Here is a 22507-nt window from a genome sequence, read left to right on the forward strand (position 1 = left end):
GAGTAATAAGTTTGGATATTCCTAATTGTTATGCCTACTTAAAGTCATGGACATCAAATAAATTTAGATGTGAATCATGGAAGTTAATGTGTTGTTACAAGTTGAGCATATAAATTGCTAGAATTATAATTTAACCTATATTCTTGACCAGGAAACACATGTCAAAACCCCAGGTAAAATCGTGTTAATTCTTTTGAAACTATGGAATTATTGATTATCAATTATTATTGGAATCATTCCTTCTCGATGAGGTAATTTTATAACTTTAACAATGGGAGAGCATTACTCAATTATGTACTCTCAAATTTTAGTCCTGAGTAAATCAATGGAATTTACAATGTTATCACTGACAACCTCCAAAATTCTGTTTTAGTTTAGAAATTTCCTCAGCAAGATACTTGGCTAACTGTGGAGAACAAAATTACCAACAACAAAGCCGTTAAATGAATACACAAAGATAAATTATACAGCCTAGATTACAGCCAATAAAATGAAATCAGACTTCCTTTGGTGAGGCAATTGGTTCAGTCAACATGCTTCTTTTCTCCTTTGTGCTGTTTGTATTTAGTGTTTGTGGTTTAAATCAAGGAATTGATTTTCCCCCAAATCTTATTCAAGGTCAAATTAAACAGATGTGATAGGAGTTGAAGTTTGTTACTCGGAGGATAGATAAGATCAATAACATTGATTTTACCATTGTACAGTAATCTCTTTTATTAAGAGGAGTTTAAAACAAGGTTTCTATTTGCATTTTTGTTTCAAATGGCTAGTACTGAAAATTAGTCACTGAATTGAACCTAGCATTTAGGCATGAGGGTAGTAACACTTCTTTTTTTTAATTCACAGTATTTGCTTAACTTTTTAGAACTTTAAGGGCCAAGTAAACCTGAGTTAACAAATCTATACCTATATCCAGGTCATTGAGTAAAGGCTGCAAGGGTAAAACACATTTTAAATGGATTATTGTGGTGGTTTGACATAGGGCTTCAGGATACCTTTCCTATTGAATGATTTAATGACATTAATCCACCAGGCTTTTCCACACATGGGGTTTTGCACATACATCCATTGTTCAGCAAAATATTCTGTAGTTTGCATAAGGGAGGAAAACATCAACAACATGTGAGAGGTGATTAACTGCAAAACAGGAGCAGAGTGAGGTTACCTGTAGAAGATTAGCACAACACTCCATTCTGTGCCATGACAAGTTGCTCAGGTTATAACTCTTTGCAGTGAATATTTCTGCCTCTGTGCTTATCCCAGAAAGACCTACAATATCCTCCAGCACTTAGGGTTTCCACTGCTACTGTTACTGCTACTGAATTTTAATATACTGCATATTAATATACTTATCACAACTTCAGCATTATTCTATTAAAACATGTGGAATAGTTTCTCAATTTATCCAAGTCTTTTTGGCATGTATTTTCTGATATATATATATATATATATATTTTAACTCTTTGGGGCTGCACTTGCAGCATATGCAAGTTCCCAGGCTAGGGGTCTAATCGGAGCTGTAGCCACCGGCCTATGCCACAGCCACAGCAACACAGGATCCATGCGCATCTGCAACCTATACCACAGCTTACGGCAATGCCGGATCCTTAACCCACCAAGCAAGGCCAGGGATTGAATCTGCACCCTCATGGATTCTAGTTGGATTTGTTAACCACTGCGCCATGATGGGAACTCCCTTCTGACATGGTTCTTAATGTCAAAGTACATAAAAAAAGTCTGGCACAAAATACTGGTAATATATAGAATCCTGGCCATTAGTAAACACAACTCATAATGGGATTCCTATTTTCCCTGGAGTTTGTCATCTATCAGGTACATTATTATCATTTCTCTGAAACACTAAGAAATTATCTCAAATTTTTAATAGAAAATAACAATTTCTAAGACTATGTCATGCTTATATTATGACTTTTTTTTTTTCCATTAAATCCTTTCAAGGAACTTTGAAAACTGAGGCCAGAATCTACTATATAGCATGCCTAAGATCACACATAACACCTAAGCATTTGGCCAAATATTTGGAAATTATGAGGCCATTTTTATACTAATGCAAAACTGACAAGTTTTACTTTCCATGTTTCACATGGCTGAGATGATTTGAATTTTAAAAGACTAAATCTCCACATTTAGTAAAAGGCAAAAGATTTACACGATATGAAGAGAAGTGGGATCGCTTGGGTGTTTGGTGTTAGTAGATGCAAACTACTGCATTTGGAGTGGGCAAGCAATGAGATCCTGCTGTATAGTACAGGGAACTATATTTAGTTACTTGTGACATGATGGAGGATAATGTGACATATATATATATATATAATATTTATGGGTCACTTTGATTTGACAGACACTGTAAATCAACTATAATGGAAAAAATAAAAATCATAAAAAAATTTAAAAAATAAAAGATGAAACCTTTAAAAAAACTCCAAATTTAGTCTTTGCTGTCTAAATCTTCAAAGATAAAGAGGTTTTTTTTTTTTCCCCTCTTTAGAGGAATATATTTTCGTGCTGATTTATTAATTTTCTCTCAGATATGATGAGCCCAGCTATGGCATGTTTTTGTTTATATTCCTTACAAGGCACTTATAAGATGCCAACTCTCCAGTTCTTTGTCCTCCCCTCTAGCAAGTTGTTTTCCTTGCTGTTATACTATTCATGAAGAAAGTTAGAAAACGGTGGTTTTCCTGCTTATCATAACACTCATCCTATCTCAAGGCTCTCTCTTGGGAACAAATGGCTTATTCATTTAGCTATTAAAAGATGTAATAAGATTGGCCTCAGTATTTTTGATATGGTACTTTCTAAGGGAAATGAAAGGCAGATCATAGAAGGCTACTGCCCAATTAAATTAGATCGGCAGCCTCCATAGCCTTCGGGTACACAGGGGGTCATGGATGACCTCCACGGCCAGGACTTGTACATTGTCATTATCGATCAGCCAGGCCTAGAGCAAGCACTGCTTTCATTGCCTCACTAGCTCAATAAAAGCAGAAAGTGCTACTATAAAACTGAATGTAGGTACCACATCAAAAGATCCCAGGTACAGGACTCTTAAGCTGTTATAACTTTATCAGTGGCTGTATTCAAAACAAAGAAGTCTAATAACTCTTGAGGTCAGGTATGACAAGCACTGAAACATTCAGTTTCATGAAGCCTAAGCCAATACCTGTGTGGCTGGCCACAGGATTTACTGGTCATTCTAAAGCCCTTACTTTTTGGGTCCCACTTGGCCCACATTGACCCGCACGCAGATGACTTTTCTTGTCTGCATGCCAACAGAGCAAGAGGCCTCCCCGTTCCAAGTTGTAGTTGTGTTGAAGGACGAGACTGAGGTGTCCTCGATGCACTGGCCCCAGGGACCAGTTTGCCAGTGGTACACAGTACAGGGATGCTCGTTACAGCTGCGCACCTCTTGCAGAGCACTGCTATTTGGACACTGAGCTCCACCTGTAAAAATGGACAATATTAGATTAGATATGGTGCCAACAAGAACCTTATGATTCTCTGTTCCTTGAAATTAACAAGAACGATGATGCTTGCCACCTATTAGCACATGCGACTGGGGCACTGCAAACTGCATATTAATCTTACCTCATAGCATGGTCTGACTTAAATTTAAATCATGTGGTAGGAGTTCCCTTGTGATACAGCGGGTAAAGGATCCAGCATTGTCACTGCAGTGGCTACTGCTGTTGTGAAGATTTGATCCCTGGCCTAGAAACTTCCACATGCTATGGGTGAGCTCCTCCCTCCCCCACTCAAAAAACCCTATCTGGTATACATGATATTTATTTTTGAGGACTCAGGATGACCTCAAACAGAGGGGCCATTATTCTTCAGAGAAGATGAAAATGAGGTACAAATATAGCCTATGTATTTTTCAACACACATAACATGGGCATTGAGACTCTATGGTTGGAAGAAACCCACTGTGTTTAGAATGTTATCAGAATGACAGGTTTCAAAGTGCTGCTTATTTCAATGAATGAGGATTTAGGGTAATTAGAAACAGGGGCTTTAAAATCAACTGATGCTTTATGATCTTCCATAGAATTACTGGAGAAGACATGTAGTGATGACAATACTATATTTCTTTAAATCTAAGATATGAGTATGAAATACACCATCATTTTATGTGTCCCAAAGAAAAATAGCTGCAAATTATCCTATAGTGGAGCAATTTTCATCAACTCTAATTTTTACTGTATGCTTATTGAAATACCTTTCTATGATTTATTTACCTAGTTTTAAAAAGATACCACTCTTTAACATATACTGAAAAGGAAGGTACTCCTAGAATTTCTTTTTCTTTTCTTTTTTTTTTTTTTTTGTCTTTTTGCCATTTCTTGGGCCGCTCCCGCGGCATATGGAGGTTCCCAGGCTAGGGGTCGAATTGGAGCTGTAGGCGCCAGCCTACGCCAGAGCCACAGCAACTCGGGATCCAAGCCGCGTCTGCAACCTACATCACAGCTCACGGCAACGCCGGATCACTAACCCACTGAACAAGGGCAGGGACCGAACCCGCAACCTCATGGTTCCTAGTCGGATTAGTTAACCACTGTGGCATGACGGGAACTCCTAGAATTTCTTTACTTCAGAATCCAAATCTTTCAAGTAGCATTTTAACTCACACTCATCAAAGTATATGTTCTCTTACACAGCATCATACCTGTGGCACTAAAAGTATTGCTGATGCAGGGTACCTGTCTGTCTGTCTGTCTGTCTCCCTTCCTTCCTTCCTCCCTTCCTCCCTCTCTTTTCTTTTTTCTTCCTCCCTCCCTCCCTCTCTTTCATTTTCTTTCTTTTTTCCTTTCTTTCTTGGCCATGCCCACACCCAAGCTGCTGCAGTGACAATGCCGGATCTTTAACTTGCTGAGCCACAAGAGAACTCCGTGCAGGGTTTCTTAAGGAGTGTTCTCCTGTTGTTTCCAGCAGTTTCCTCCAGAAAGGATACTGGCACCCATTTCCAAATACTGATACTGTTGCATTTTTTATTTTATTATTATTATTTTTAACGGCTGCACCTATGCATATATAGAAGCTCCTGGACCAGGGATTGAATCTGAGCTGCATCTGTGACCTATGCTGCAGCTGTTGCAACACTGGATACTTTAACCCACTGTGCCTGGCTGGGGATCAAACCTGCACCTCTGCCGTGACCCCAACTGCTGTAGTCAGATTCTTAAACCACAGTGCCACAGCGGGAACTCTGCTACTGCATTTTTTAATCATACTAGGAGATATATGCCAATGAAAAGGTTTATGCAGGCAACTGAGGAAGAGTTTATTTTCCTTCCTCACATGGCCCTTGGCTGATTTTCTTTTTTGGGGGTCAGAATATCATGGGATTGCTATTGCCCCTAGGGTATAACAATGAAATTCACATGTACTAGCAATGACAACTATGTTAACTGCTGCTTGGGTACAGCAATTTTAAAATGCATCCATTGTAGGATGTAGTAATTAAAGAGGTGATAAAGGGTAAAACAGATGTGTCCTTTAATCAATAGATTGTTGTGTGGAGTTGTCAATATGGAACTCTTTTTTTATGTGTTAGCCCCCTTATAAGTACTTTGTAGGTGGGACCTCATTTTATAGCCACAGCTGAACAAGTTAAACATCATTATAAAGTGGATGAGCCCATAGAGCTTAAGTAATGTGGCCACAGTGACAGCTAGGAATCTATGGAGCTTAGTTTTTTTTACCACTATGCTATTTATAATGCTGACTATGGAAATAAAAAGATTTGTATTGTTAAAGTCAGAGTATTGGAGGAATTTATTGCTTACTTTATTAACAGTCTGATCTATTCAAATGTATGTAGCCTTTGGATTTCATGAGAATAGAAAATAACTGGTGGTTCATGTGGAATGGTGGTAACCCAGGGTTACCACATTTGTGACAGTAAATGAAGGCTATGTTGAACATAGCAAGAGGTGGGTTTTAAACATTAGGAAGACAAGTCTCAAAAAGTCAACATAAAAAAGAAAATAAAAAAAGTTAAAAAATAAAAAAAGATGATTCAATAGCTATTGACTCTAATTCAGAAGACGGTCCCTAAAGTTTGAGATTTCGGTACAAGTCCTCAACAACACCATACCCTGAACTGATCTTTAGGTAACATTTCACCCGGGATTCCTCTATTCAACATATAAAGCAGTAGGTAGTTAACGTGAGAATTCAACTGCAATTTAGACTCACTTATGCAGTGTTGAACGTGGGATCAACATCAGAATAACCTGCATTCAACAGCATTTCGTTCCTGCTTCGTGAAAGGGAAAACATCTGTCACAGTTCATATTCTATCCTCCAACACACAGCTCAGTGAGCATGGAAGCAGGTTTAGGACTTAAATAGGAAAGAATTCTAAAACCTACTAATTGGATTGCAGAGAAATAAATGAGGTTCTACCCTGAAGCTCTAGATTTATCCAGTCTTATTACTCAGGAAAAAACATGCTAGCTGTAAACAAATACAAATATTTCACGTAACCATTTTAGCCATATCTTCATATTTAATATCATTCTCCCACAAAATAATGTCTTTACCCCATTTTCATGTGCATAGACAAATGCTATTTAAACTGATTTGAAATTGTTTTTGACATTGGAATTGACTTGTTGACTGAAAAAAATAATAACTTTAACATCAGCATAATGTGTCTAAGAACTGCAAGATGACTGTTAAGTTTACAGACATAAAGACTACTTATTTTCTTGCTCTAATCCACATTAAAGCCACATCAGCAGTTTTGTTCTGATGTCAAGGTATTTGCATAGATAAGCCCCAAAGCGGTCTTAATTATAACAACAATGTGGCAATTTGGAAAGCATGGTTCAGAGTAATCAGTCATTGCAGTGTGTCATGTTGTTTGGGGAATAATTCTATGGTTGAAAAATTGATAGATAAAATATTGAATTTATTATTTATGGGATGACCTAATTCCAGACATCAGGGAATATTTCCTTAGTACTGGGGAAATTATAAAATGTCACCTGTGACAAAATTAGTGATAGGTGTATTTTAAAAAAAATCCTCTTATACATAAAAACATATGCTTCAGGAGTTCCTATTGTAGCTTAGCCAGTTAAGAACCTGACTAGTATCCTTGAGGATATGGATTCAATCCCTGGCCTTGCTCAGTGGGTTAAGGATCCGGCATTGCTGCAAGTTGTGTGGTAGGTCGCAGACATGGCTTGGATTCAGCTTGCAGCTGCAGCTCCGATTTGACCCACAGCCCAGGAACTTCCATATGCTACAGGCACAGGCCCAAAAAGAAGAAAAAATATATGCTTCATACCAATGTGACTAGGCTTCCTATCATCCCACTGAAATGAAGGACTTTCTAATACTCTGATGAAATTCTGCTTTATAAACAAATTTCCATGTTCACATAAAAACATCAACTATTATGTGAAACTTCTTAGAAATGAAAAAGTGACTTTTGCACATCAAGTCCATAAAAATCTTGTTTAGGATACATTTAATAGAGCTATAGTGTTTCTAGGTTTGGCACTGAAGTCTTTACATTTTAGATGGCAGACTGAAAAACAAAGAACCTTTTCAGAATGTATTGGATTCCTATGTATTAACTGCAATATGCAATGATAACCTATGGCTCAAGGGATATCTTGAGGGGTTAGAAATAGTTTCTGCTACCCTCAAGGATCTTACAATACAGTAGAGAAAAGTAGTAATGGGAGTAAGCAAACAAATGAGTATAATTCTAGGTAGAATATAATAATTATGTTAAGGGAGGTATTTGGTATAACTGGGATGCGCAATTATAAGATTCCATTAGGTTGGAAGGACTAAAAATGCCTCAGGTAGAAGGCATTGAGATGAGTTTGGAAGGAGTAGGATTTCACTGGGAAGGGAGAGAAGGAAGGGAGGATTTTACTTAGGCAGAAGAAAAAATAAATAAGAGCAAAGACACTCAGGGAGGTATGATCCTGGGAATTAGCAATATTGATGTTGTCAACAGAAGTGTAGAGTTTATACAGGGAAGTAACTGGCAATAAGGATAAGGAAGTGGACTGGACTCAGGTTAAAGAAGAGGCTGTTACAGTGTACCATGTATTACAGTTTTAAGATACTTGTAAGTTGCCTGCTATTGCAGTATTAATCTCTTTGATAGCAGACCACTGTGGGTGAAAAGAATCTTGGCAACAGCATGATCTGGGAGACTTTAATTGCAAATGGATTAGCCACAGGGAATCTCAAGAGACTCTGCTGCAGCTCCCCATCCCTTCCACTTCTTTCCCCTTGTAGTAAGAGGTAGAAGACAGCCCATTGTGGAATCTGCATAAATCCTACCAGGTGGTCCTATAGGAACAGAGTGAAGCAGAACTGCTTTTTCAAAGTCAGTAGTGGGAGGATGAGGAAGTGATAGTATTTACTCAGGAGTCAGAGTATGTGTGTATATACATAAAAAACAGATCCTGGGTTCTTCAAATTCTTCTAGGAAATTTAAGTACCTCCTGGTCTTAGAATTTAACTGTAAAAACAAAACAAGGTAAAATAGAAATATTCCTCCCCTCAATGTTTTGTTCTATAAAATATAATTTTTGAAGACTACTAATTATTTGAGGAAAAATTGGCATATTTTGATTTCAATTTGCATCTATTCTCTGTACAAAGCAGAAGACACACTAACATTTGACTGAAGTTATAATACTAGGTCATTTTGAACTCTTCAAAAATGAATATTTTCTCATTTCTTGCTTTGTAAGGACAATTGACTCTATAATGAGAACTAACAGAAGTTATTGTTATATACAGTGGAACACATTTTGAAAATTCTTTTTCCTTTTTAAACCAAATATGTTAAGGATCTTCAACAGAGTACAAAATAGAGATGGCCATAAATCTAACACCAATTTTTATGTTTTTATTAAAATGCAACTTACTACTCTTAATATTAAAAATATGCCAGACTTAAGTGTTCTAAGAGCCTTTGAGAACTTCTGACATAATTATAAAGGAGCTTTTGGGACCCATCTCATAGTTTACACATTATAAGGAAGATATTTTACCTCAAGATATCATACAAACCAAAGATCACATTACTAATCTTATTTAACCAGAAGTCAAAGCTTTAGAAGTAAGATATACACATACAACTTTATTTTTTAAGTTGAAAAGACGTACTTCTACTTTCTCCAGTATATCAACCATCTACCTCCAATTGCTAAAATTTGTAATTTGGTTTCCAAATGACAATATTTCAGTAAAATTTTATGACAAATTTTATGTATTGCTGATACACAAAATGATAGGTTACCTAATGCTACTCAAGATTATATGAAAAGCAATTGCATTCAAATTGTTTCTTTTTTCTTTTTCGTTCTGGCTGCACCAATGGCGTGCAGTAGTTTCCAGGTAAGAGATCAAACCCATGCCACAGCAGTAGCTACGAGCCACAGCAGTGATAAGGCCAGGTCCTTAACCCACTGAAGCATCAAGGAACTCCTATATTATTTTTTTTGTTTTACTTTTTTAAAAATTTTATTTTTATTAATATATAGTTGATTTACAACATTTCCTCAATTTCTGTTGTACAGCAAAGACAGTTTCCCATGTTATACAGTAGAACCCCACTGCCTGTCTATCCCAAATGTAATGGTTTGCATTCACCAACCCTGAATTCCCCATCCATTCCACTCCCTCGCCCCTCCCCCCTGGCAACAAGAAGTCTGCTCTCCTTGGCTGTGATCTGTTCCTGTTTTGTAGATAGGATCATCTGTGCCGTATTTTAAATTCCACAAATAAGTGATATCATAAGGTATTTGTTTTTCCCTTTCTGGACTTAATTTCACTTAGTTCCATCCATGTTGCTGAAAATGGCATTACTTTGTCCTTTCTTATGGCTGAGTAGTATTCCATTGTATATATGTACCACATCTTTTTAATCCATCCCTCAGTCGATGGACATTTAGGTCGTTTCCATATCTTGGCTATTATGAATAGTGCTGTGATGAACATAGAAGTACATGTATCTTTTGAATGAATGTTTTGTCTGGATATATGCCCAGGAGTGGGATTGCTGGATCATAGAGTAGTTCTATTTTTAGTTTTCTGAGGTACCTATATATTGTTTTCCATAGAGATTGTACCAATTTACATTCCCACCAACAGTGAAGGAGGGTACCATTTCTCCACACCCTCTCCAGCATTTTTAATTTGTTGAGTTGTTAATAGTGGTCATTCTGACTGGTGTAGGGTGGTACCTCATCATAATTTTGATTTGCATTTCTCTAATAATTAGTGATGTTGAACATTTTTTCATGTAACTGTCGGACATCCATATATCTTTTTTGGAGCAATGTCTGTTTAGGTCTTCTGCCCATTTTTCAACTGGATTTTTTGTTGTTGTTGTTGTTGAATTGTATGAGTTGTTTGTATATTTCAGAGATTATGCACATGTCTATTGCACTGTTTGCAAACCTTTTCTGCCATTCAGGTCTGCACCTGAGGCATATGGAGGTTCCAAGCTAGAGGTCAAATCGGAGTGCCTGCTGCCAGCCTATGCCACAGTCATAGCAATGCAGGATCTGAGCCACGTCTGTGACCTACACCACAGCTCATGGCAGCACTGGATCCTTAACCCACTGAGAGAGGCCAGGGATCAAACCCACATCCTCATGGATACTAGTTGGGTTTGTAACCTGCTGAGCCACAATGGAAATTTCTGTGAGTTTTGTTTACATTTTTTTTTTAATGGTTTCCTTTGCTGTGCAAAAGCTTTTGATTTTAACTAGGCCCCATTGGTTTAGCCCATCTGGGAGGTGGATTAAACAAGATGTTGCTGTGATTTATGCTGAAGAGAGTTCTGCCAATGTTTTCCTATGGAAGTTTTATAGTATCTAGCCTTCTATTTAGGTCTTTAATACATTTTGAGTTTTTGTGTATGGTGTTTGTGTTCTAACTTCATTCCCTTACATGCAGCTTTCAAGTTTTCCCACCACCACTCATTGAAGAGACTATACTTTTTCCACTGGATGTTCTTGCCTCCTTTGTCATAGATTAGTTGACCATAGGTACTGGGTTTATTTCTGGGCTTTCTATCCTGTTCCATTGATCTATATTTCTGTTTTTGTGTCAGTACCATATTGTTTTGATAACTGTAGTTTTGTAGTACAGTCTGTGAAGTGAGGAAGGCTTATTCCTTCATCTCAATCTTTCTTTTTCAATATTGTTTTGGCTATTCTAGGTCTTTTGTGTTTCCATACAAATTTTGAAATATTCTGTTCTAGTTCTGTGAAGAATGTCTTTGGTAATTGGATAGGGATAGCACTGAATCTGTAGATTGCCTTAGGTAAGTATAGTCATTTTGACAATATTCATTCTTCCAATTCAAGAGCATGGTTTATCTTTCTCTGTGCTGTCTTTGATTTCTTTCACCAGCGTCTTACAGTTTTCAGAGTTCAGGTCTTTTGTGTCTTTAGGTAGGTTTATTCCTAGGTATTTTATTCTTTTTGATGCAGTGGTAAATGGGATTGATTCCCTAATTTCTCTTTCTGATCTTTCACTGTCAGTATATAGAAACACAATCAATTTCTGCATATTAATTTTGTATCCTGCAACTTTTCCAAATTCAGTGATGAGTTCTAACAGTTTTTTGGTAGTCTATCCAGGATTTTCTAGGTATAATATCATGCATCTTCAAACAGTGATAATTTTACTTCTCTTCCAGTTTGGATTCCTTTTCTTTTTCTTCTCTCATTGCTTTTGCTAGGACTTCCAAAACTATGTTGAATAATATTGGACATCCTTGTCTTGTTCCTGATCTTAGTGGAAATGCTTTCAGTTTTTCACCACTGGGAATGATGTCAGCTGTGGGTTTGTCAGATATGGCTTTTACTATATTGAAGTAGTTTCCCTCTCTATCCACTTCCTTGCATTTTTGTTTTTTTTAATCAGGAGCAGGTATTGAATTTTGTCAAAAGATTTGTCTCCATCTATTGAGAAGATCATATGGTTTTTATTTTTCAGTTTGTTGATGTGGTGTATCATACCAATTGATTTGAGGATACTGAAGAATCCTTGCATCCCTGGGATGACTCCAACTTGGTCATGGGGCATAATCCTTTTTTTTTTTTTTTTAAGGGCTGCACTTGTGGCATATGGAACTTCCCAGGCTAGGGGTTGAATTAGAGCTGTAGCTGCCAGTCTACACCACAGTCACAGCAACACCAGATCCAAGCTGTGACCTACACCACAGCTTATGGCAATGCCAGATCCTTAACCCACTGAGCAAGGCCAGGGATCAAACCCTCATCCTCATAGATGATAGTCAGGTTCATATCCCACTGAGCCACAACAGGAACTCCCATGTATGATTCTTTTAACATATATTTCTATTTGGTTTGCTATAATTTTGTTGATGATTTTTTCATCTATGTTCATTAGTGATACTGGCCTGTAGTTTTCTTTTTTTCTATGGTATTCTCATTCAGTTCTGGTATCAGGGTGATGGTGGTCTCATAGAATGAGCTTGGAAATAACCTTCCTCTGCTATTTTTGGAAGCCTTTCAGAAGGATAGATGGTAACTCTTCTCTGACTGTTTGATAGAATTTGCCTGCGTAGCCATCAGGTCCTGGATTTAATCACATTTTGAATTTCAGAACTTGTAAACAGTTTGTTCATATTTTCAATTCTTCCTCATTCAGTCTTGGTAGGTTGTACCTTTGCAAAAATCTTTCCATTTCTTCTAGGTTGTCCATTTTATTGGCATATAGTTGCTTATAGTAGTCTCTTATGATCCTTTGCATTTCTTTGGAGTCAGTTGTGATTTCTCCATTTTCAATTCTAATTTTATTGGTTTGAGCCCTCTCCCTTTTTTTCTTGATGAGTCTGACTAAAGGTTTATCAATTTTATTGATCTTGTCAAAGAACCAACTTTTGGTTTCATTGATCTTCTCTATTGTTTTGTCTTGTCTCTATTTCATTTATTTCTGCTTTGATCTTTATGATTTCTTTGCTTCTGCTAATTTTGGGCTTTGTCTGTTCTTCCTTCTTTAATTGTGTTAGGTTTAAGGTTAGATTGTTTATTTGAGATTTTTTTTCTTTCCTGAGGTAAGATTGTATTGCTATAAACTTCCCTTTGAGAACTGCTTTTGCTGTGTCCCATAGGTTTTGGATTGCTGTATCTTCACTGTCATTTGTGTCTAATTATCTTTTGATTTCCTCTTTGATTTATTCAATGATCCATTGGTTGTTCAGTAGCATATTGTTTAGCTTCTGGGAGTTTGTGTTTTTTGCTGTTTTTTTCTTGTTGATTTCTAGTATCACAGCACTGTGGTCAGAGAAAATGCATGAGATAATTCCAACTTTTTAAAATTTACTGAGGCTTGATCTGTGGCTCAAGATGTGATCTATCCTGAGAATGTTCCCTGTGCCCTTGAGAGGAATGTACATTCTGCTGCTTTGGGATGGAGCGTTTTATAAATATCAGATAAGTCTATCTGGTCTAGGGTGTTGTTTAAGGCCTTTGTTTCATTGTAGGATTTTTGTCTGGATGATCTATCCATTAATGTAAGTGGGGTGTTAAAGTCCCCCACTATTATTGTGTTGCTGTTGATTTCTCCTTTTATGGCTGTCAGCAATTGCTTTATATGCTGAGGTGGTCCTATGTTAGGTGCATATATTTACAACTGTTGTGGCCTCTTCTTGGATTAACCCTTTGATCATTATGTAGTGTCCTTCTTTGTCTGTTGTAACTTTCTTTAAAGTCTATTTTGTCTGATATGAGTATTGCTACTCTCACTTTTCTTTGATTTCCATTTGCATCTATCTTCTCCCATCCTTTCACTTTCAGTCTGTATGTGTCCTTATGACTGAAGTGGGTCTCTTGGAAATAGAATATATATGGGTTTTATTTTTGTATCCACTTGTTCCTTTTCCTTTATGGCTTTTAATATTTTTGTCTTTGCATTTTTGTCCATTTGATTAGTATGTGTCTCACTGTGTTTCTCTTTGGGTTTATCCTGTGTGGGATTCTCTGTGCTTCCTCAACTTGTGTTTCCTTTCCCATATTAGGGAAGTTGTCACTTATAATACCTTTGAATATTTTCTCTAGCCCTTTCTCTCTCTCCTCTCTTTCTGGTACCCCTATGGTACAAATGTTGGTATATTTAATGTTGTCCTGGAGATATCTTAGACTCTCTCCAGCCCTTTTTATTTTTTAATTTTTTTTCCGTGGCAGTGATTTCCACCACTCTTTCTTCCACCTCACTTATTTGTTCTGCCTCTGTTATACTGCTTTTGATTCCTTCTAGTATATTTTTCATTTCAGATACTGTGTTATCCAACTTAGTTTGCTTGTTCTTTAAGTCTTCTAGCTCTTTGTTAAGTATTTCTCATAGCTTCTCTATGTGCTTCCATTTTTTTTCCAAGATCTTGGATCATCTTTAGTATCACCACTCTGAATTCTTTTTCATTTAGATTACCTATCTCCTCTTCATTGACTTGTTTTTGTGTGTTTTGGTCTTGTTCCTTTGTCTGAAAGCTCTTTGTCAACTCATAACATCTAACTTTATATGTTTATTGCCCCCTTTATAGCAGGTATGTAGATGCAGCAGCTGGTGCTTAGCTTGGAGTTCTCAGGGGTCATAGTGGCTCATGAGTACCCAGAGCACATGATGTGAGCAGTGGTATTATGTTAGTTCCGCTGTAGCTGGGTGGCTGCTAGGAATGATGTCCATGTGAGAGTTGGCAGTGGTTTATGATTCACAGGATTGCTTTTGTGGTGGGGGCGGGAGGAGGGCAGCACTGGCCCCTGAGATCCCTCCTGCTCCAGGCAGCCCTTAGGATGATTTTCTGTAGTTGTCAATATCAGCATCTGCTCCTGCAGTCCCTCCCCTTTGTTAGGGAGGCTCTCGGGACTGTTCTCCATAACTATGGGGGCAGGCACCTTTTTTATAGTCACTCTCTTTATTTGGTTGGTCTAGGGAGCATTCTCTGTAGCTCCAAGGGTGGGGGCTGCTCCCTAACTGTTGCTAAAAGGCTCTCTCTATAGCTGTAGGCCTGTACCATTCTGGTGGTCTCTCCCCCTACTAGGCTGGTGACAAGAGTGTTCCTTGTAGCACTGCAAAGTAAAAACATGTGCCAGTGGGCCCCTCTCGGATTTTTTGGCTAGCCATGCAATGTACACTGTTTCTGTAGCTCCTGCTTGGTTTCTGGCAAGGATCACAGAGCTTGTGTTGTTTCTGAGATCACTCTGCTGACCTACCAGGCTGTTTGTGACTTCTAGGCAATGGTTGCTATTTCCAAATTCACTTTGCACATTCACTGGGCCTTTTGCAGCTTTCCACTTGCTCAGCAGGCCTTTTGCAACTCCCAGAATCCCTTGTGCTGTTTCCATATTCACTTTCTCTGCCCACCCCCCCCAATTCAGATCACGATTTTCCACCCACCGGCCTTTTGCAACTCCTGGGATCTTTCCCACTGTTTCTGAAATAGCCTTATAAGTTCTATGGGCTTTTCGCAGCTCTCCACCTGCCTAGAAGGCCCCTTGCAAATTCCCAGGATAGTTTGTACTGTTACTGAAATAACTTTCTCTGCCCCCTAGGGAGGTCGCCCACACACCAGGCCATCAGCAATTCCTTGGGCATTTTGCTTTGTTTTAGCAAATGCTTCAGTGTTTCCTGCCTGCCTGCTGGCTAGGATCATGGGGATATGCTATTCCTGAGTTTCCTTGGCCTGCTCCAAGAGTCCCCTCCATTTGTTCCACTTTCTCTGTAGCCTTAAGGGCAGTGGGCTGCTCCCCAATTGTTGCTAAGCAGCCACTGCTTGAGGGTAGATCCTGAAGCTGCAGTAATTGGCCATATGCAGCCTGAGAGTACTCAGAGGGTGAGGCTATAGTGGTGGATCCTGCCCCTTCCCTCTAGCACCCCCTAACAATGGCTCCTAGCCTCCAAGTTCAACCAGGTTTTCTCAACTCACAGCCTCAAATGTGGTCACTCTGGACTCTAGTCCCTCTAGGCTGTCTCCACACTACCAGTCCTAACTTTTCCCCATGTAGGCAGTGCCAACTTCTTCTCTGAGTCTGATCTCCAAAGCTGGAGTTTCAGTTCCAGCCCCTGGCCGCACCAGCATATGGCTGGGAAGTACAGGGTGGTGATACTATTTGTAGAGGACTGTTTCCTTTTTAACTGCTTTACACTGATTGCTGTGTTCTCCTCCAACACTCCAGAGTTCCTCCTCTGTCCTGGCTGGTGTCCTTGCTAGTAGGGGGCTTCCAAGGGTGTGGGAGTTTTTTCTCTTTCCAGCTCACTCCCAGGGGTACAGGTCCTGATCTGCTTTGTTTCTCTTTTTCTCTCCTTTCTTCTTCTTTCTTTCATCCTGCCCAGTTTTATTAAGTTTTTCTTGCTTTAACAGAATCCTAGGGTCTTTTGTCAGCACTCAGCAAATTTTCTGTGCAAACAGTTCCACATATAGATGGATTTTCAGTACGTTTGTGGGAGTAGGTGAACCTCACATCCTGCTCCTCAGTTGCCATCTTGATCTCGCCTATGTTTAACTTTTAACCAACCTCAAAATTACAGGAAAACTAAAGTATATTATCAATATCTTTTCCCTTGGATCATTTGGAAGAAGTTGTTAAAACGATGCCCATTACTCTAAATACTTCAGTGTGTATTACCTACAATCAAGAGCATTTTCCTACACATAAGCACATTCGATATTCAAGATCAGGAAATTAGGAAATTAACACTGATGCATTACTTCATCTACTCCTCAGACCTATTCAAGCTTGCCAACTGTCCCAAAATGTTCTTTATAGCAAAAGGACATAGTTCAGAACCAAGTGTTGCATTTATTATGTCTTGATGGTATTCTTCAATCTTCTTAGTCTTTCCTTAATTTTCATAAATTAGACACCTTTGAAAATTAAGGGCCAATTATTTTGTACAGTGTCTTTCATTTAGGTTTTTTCAGATATTTTCTCATGGTTAGATTCTACAATACACATCTTTGACAGGGATGTCATAGACATGATGTCATATTCTCATTGTATGATACCAGGATTTGCATTTGCCTCATTACTGATGATGAAAATTTTGATCACTGGGTTAAGGTGGTGTCTGTCAAACTTCTTCATTAGGAGGATACTTGAGATTGTAAACATAGTGCTCTTTATCATGTGTTCAACTAATATATTTACTTATATAACATATGGATCCATGGTTTCCTATTTAAGATTATCAACTGATATTATCATTATTTTGGCCTTCATATTGTACACATTGGCATATGTGACCAGTAGGAGACCCTTCACATTAGCTTCTGTAACCTTTTGACATATTCTCCTCTTCCTCCCTTTCTGGCACAAGATCCTTCAGGCATATCTTGTACTTTTCCCATCCCAGCCCTAGAATTGGCTATTTCTCCAAGAAGTCCTTGTACTTTTCACTGAAGAGTGGTAATAGACAAGAAGGTCTGAGTGCTGAATGCACTTATTTCTATTAGGGCCCCACTGCTCTGATATCCTTTCAGTGAACAGAGCTAATATCTGCATATGTTCATAATATAAATATGTATAATACACTTACATTTACATTTTATTTGTATTACTAGGTTTAAAACTGAACATCATGAATGCACAGTGACAACTGCAAATCCAATATAATACAACAGAATTTACTGTAATTTTCTTTTTTAACATATTTGTAACTCCTTTCCTTAGCAATAACAAACCCATCTCCTATTAAGTTTAATATCTATTTGGTTGAACACCCCCTCACCAATCTCCCACTGCCATCTCCATTGTCATAGCCATAGGGCATCTTCATCACTCTGCTCATACTTTGACATCCTGTATTCAGGCACCTCACATCACAGAAATGCTCCTCAGCTCTACCTGGCTCTGATATGCCACATCAGGCTAGCTGCCTTAATGCTGGTATTCTCTCTTCACCTTGCTGGTGCTCTCTGATATCCTGTGTTGGGTCATTGCTTTTACATTCTTATATAATCCATGTGCTCCTCCCTTTAGACTTCTCAGTGTCTGTAACACTTCCTGCCTGGCCACCCTTTTCCCACTGGGGTTGCCCATCTCACTCAGGCTGGGCTCTGACAGCCCACTCTGGACCACTGCAGACCCTCCACCTGTGGCACAGATGCCCAACTGCTTGGTTCCACTTAATGACTTTGCAGATAAAATTCTTAAGAAAGGGAAAGAAAGAACTTATAAAGGAAGAGAAGGAAAGAGAAAAGAAAGTATAGCATGAGGAAAAGGATGTATTGATCTATCATCCTTTTAATAGTAACAAGTAAATAATAAAGGTCATAACACTTTAACAATGGAGAGCTTATCTACTGAACTGGGGCTGTATGGAATAATCCTCTATCATATATGTATGAATAATAGATATACATATAGACATAAAAGTGGACACATATATGTACATACATATACAAAAAGAAAACTGGCAAACCAGGGTTAAGACCAGTAGCCAGCACTCTTCTCTTTCCGGCACACAGTAGAACTCCATTTCTCGTGCCCCACTTGAAGACAGGTTCAACTTCATTCATGATTATATAACTTGCTTAGAGAATGAAATGTCTGTAGATATGACATAAATCACTTCTGCATCAAATAATTTAATTGCTGACACTTTTAAATCAGCAGATATATTTTTCCTCTGGAGTGAGGTAGTTCTTCAGATGGAGGTGTGATGCTAAGACATTTCATGCCTTGGAGAGTTACCTGTCACTGTAGCAAAATTTCTTTTCTTTTCTTTTTTTTTTTTGTCTTTTTGTCTTTTAGGGCCACATCAAAGATATATGGAGGTTCCCAGGGTAGGAGTCAAATTGGAGCCGTAGCCTCCAGCCTACACCAGAACCAAAGCAACATGGGATCTGATCCGCGTCTGCAACCTACACCACAGCTCATGGCAATGCCAGATCCGTAACCCACTGAGCAAGGCCAAGGATCGAACCCGCCTCCTCATGGATGCTAGTCAGGTTCATGATGGGAACTCCCGCAAAATTCTTAACAGGGAAAAATAATTGTTCTTTTAAGTTAATGAACTTCTGGGCTGTCTGTTACTATATTACAACTTAGTCTGTCCTTATTAATACAAAGAGGTTATATAATCATCCATATAATGTTTAATGATGACATTTGACCAAGATAAACAAAAATACAAATGTATAGGTTGCAGCATGTATTTCATAAATATAGATAAATACTTTGCACATGGACTTGTCCTATAAGTTATTTCTCCAGAAAATTGTAAAGTTCATGACTAAATACTCAATATATAATTTTATTAATGTGATCTTTCCCCTTAAGGTCATCACAGTAGTTTTCTGCTCAATAGAAAATTAAGAACATTTAAGACACATAAAAAATGCTAATTCTTGAGGTAGTAATAGAAAGACCTGCTTTTGTGTAGAATTATAAAGGGTTATCTCACTGGCAGGGAAACATACTTTAAAACTTCTTGCAAATGTAGTTCCTAAATCATTTTAAAAATAGCTCAGAATTATAAAAGCCCAATTATGAGGAAAAGAAAATGTGTTTCAGTGTCCAGCAACAACCAGGTATTAAATCCTCTTTGAAAGATAAATTATTCATTAAATGATTCACATAATTACACCAGTGTTTGTAGCTGTTATTAACAGAGACAAATAGCAGCAGATTCCCCATTGACAGAGTTTCCTCTATAGTTTCCATTTAAAATTATGTTTTGAATTAATGTCTTTATGATTAACTATATACACATCTATAATTTTCCAGCATGGCTTATGATGCAGCTACTAGCCTTAATTAAAAATTATCAAAGTCCCACCTTTTCAAACAAAGTCGATGATATATACCAAAGAACAATCATAAATTTCTGCCTTTAAAGCATTTCATGACCTTTCAGTGTGAAGCATCATGTCTACAGAAATAATGATCTGGTGAGTTCTGCAAGCATGGCAAAATCTCAGCCATGTGACTCATGGGGCGAAAGTCACTCATTACTAGTCACACAGCAAGTATAATGGATTTATAGGAAGCAGGGTGACCACAGATCTAATTTTAATGAAGCCCAAGACATAATCTGAGCTGATAGAGTGTGAAGTCTGAATATAATCTATACAAGGTTAGAGTGATTGTTTGGCAACATAAGGACTATAATTTTCTCTTTAAGAGGTTCTATCTTTCTATTAGGTTCCATAGATACACTTTTTTTTTGGAGTGTATAACTAAATTTATATTAAGGTGACAAGAAAACCGTTTTGGATACTTTAAAGAAAATATTTAAAAAAATTTTCCCATAGGTTAACTATTTTAAATACGATAAGTTTTCTCCTATGTCTTAAGGCCAAGGTAGTTATATTTCTGCATGGAATCACATACACAGACGGCAAGTTTGATTAAATATGAATCTACCAGATTTCTATCACTAAAATGCTTTATGAACAGAATAATGAAAGGGCAACATGAAAACTCCCCCAAAATTGATTATTTGATCAATATTCATAAATGTCATTACTATCAAAAGAAATCATCATTTACTAGTATTAAATCTGAATGAGAAGAGTCATTCAGCCTGATAATATTTAAATAACATATGCCTCTATTCTTGAGACGGAACACTGCCTTAATGTGACAACTTGACTTACTTCTATGTTTTCCTTACTCCTGTGTAATTTTCCAGAATGACAAGATTAAGGATGATGTTATATCACCCAATCACACAGAAGCCAAATTAGCATTTGGATATAAGCTTGAGAAACAATTACCAGGAGCCTTGTATTTCTTGACAACAACGCCTGCACAAGTGAGGTATGAATATATGACAAACCATGCTATATTCACCCAGCTGGGTGAGGTGATTTAGGAGCAACATATTTCAAAAATGAACACAATCTACATATGAGACTTCTGGAGCTCAGAGCCTATGTTCAGAAACCTGAATAGTAGAAATATCTATGTAATTTTCAGTCAAGCAACAGTCAGGTCAGTGATTATTTTAAATGAAGTTTCTCAGTGAACACATATTTCTATTTATGAAAAGGGAGAATATGATTTCATGGGGAAAACTGACTACTGAAATAGAGAAAAAAACAATTAAAACTGACATTTGGAGTTTTTTTTTTTTTCTTTTCAGGGCCTCACATGTGGCATATGGAAGTTCCCAGGCTAGGGGTCAAAATGGAGCTATAGCTGCTGGTCTATACCTCAGCCACAGCAACACAGGATCCGAGCCGCGTCTGTGACCTACACCACAGCTCAGGGCAATGCCGGATCCTTAACCCACTGTGTGATGCCAGGTATCAAACCCACATCCTCATGGATCTTATTGGGTTCATTACCACTGAGCCACAAAAGGAACTCTGGGAGTTCACTTTTAAAAGTCTTTGTTTTTTAAAGATCTATTTTCAAGGTTAATTTTAGAAAATAGGAGCAAGCTGCCCACTATGTCTAATAGATCTTAAATCTCCTTGGATTGGTGAATTTCTGAAAGTTGATATTTTTAGAATATCATTGCATCCAGGCTAGACAAAGAAAACACACACCAACTTCTGGAAGAAACTTGAGTATCTTCTGAAGCTGGTGACCTTACCTTCCTCCCCCGCATAGGCCAGGATGGACCGCGCTCGGATCTGTTTCCCTTCTGTGGTTTTCCCTGAGCATGTGTGGGAGCAGGAGGACCAGGCAGACCACATACTGAGCACACAGTCCTTGGGGCAGGGGGCATCGCAGGCAACGGGGATGGGGAAGATGGCGTCTCTGCACAGCTGTCTGTCAACTTCTTCTCCTGGGAAAGACAGCATCACCAACAGTCTATCATTTTACATAAATGTAAAATGAGCAACTGAAACCAGGTGAGCACAAAGATAAATTAGGTTACTTCTCTTTTGTTCTCTGTCAAAAACAAAGGCAAAAGAATAACTGCCTACTATAGCCAGATTTTAAAAGAATACTGGGGATAGACAGATAGATAGATGGATAGATAGACAGACAGACAGACAGACAAATCTTTAAATGAGGCTTCTTTATTATCAGTGCTTAGGTATGTAGGTAAAGCATACTGCAGCAAGTATTTTATGCTGTGGTACCTGCCCAGTAAGTGATTTTTACATGTATAATATTAATCTTGCAATAAAGAGCATCAGTGCGATATGCTCCCCCCTTTATTTTGTTACTGGAGATTAGCCATCATTTATAAATAATGAGTCTATCCATAGCACTGTTTGTTTTTATAAACTAACTCATATCTCTACTTGCAAACTTTCTAATGTCTCAAAGAGAATTTAATTTTTGTAAAATTGGCAACCTTCTTCTTTCATTAAAAATTAGTTTATCCATTGGTAACAACCAGGAAACATAAATGATAGGATAGCACTATAAAACCACTGGCTACGGTGGTCCCATTGGCAGGAGGTGGCGGCAACAACAAGGTAAGCAAATGGCAGAAATAAGAGAGTATCACTGCAGTGCTTAAAACTCTTTGGTAGTTTCCTACTGCTCTTAAGATAAAGACAATA

The 22507-nt window shown here is 37.9% G+C and overlaps 1 protein-coding gene across 1 annotated transcript in view; it reads right to left on the reverse strand.

Annotated features, from left to right (window-relative positions):
- THSD7A (thrombospondin type 1 domain containing 7A) overlaps positions 1–22507 on the reverse strand; it is a 442541-nt gene that overhangs the window by 87449 nt on the left and 332585 nt on the right. The window contains exons 7-8 of the mRNA XM_047752579.1: positions 21583–21777; positions 3231–3465 (exon numbers count right to left, since the gene is read on the reverse strand). Of these exons, the coding sequence (XP_047608535.1) occupies positions 3231–3465; positions 21583–21777 (430 nt within the window). The remainder of the gene's footprint in view (positions 1–3230; positions 3466–21582; positions 21778–22507) is intronic.

The sequence above is a fragment of the Phacochoerus africanus genome, chromosome 11 (genome assembly GCF_016906955.1).
Source record: "Phacochoerus africanus isolate WHEZ1 chromosome 11, ROS_Pafr_v1, whole genome shotgun sequence".
NCBI lineage: Eukaryota > Metazoa > Chordata > Mammalia > Artiodactyla > Suidae > Phacochoerus > Phacochoerus africanus.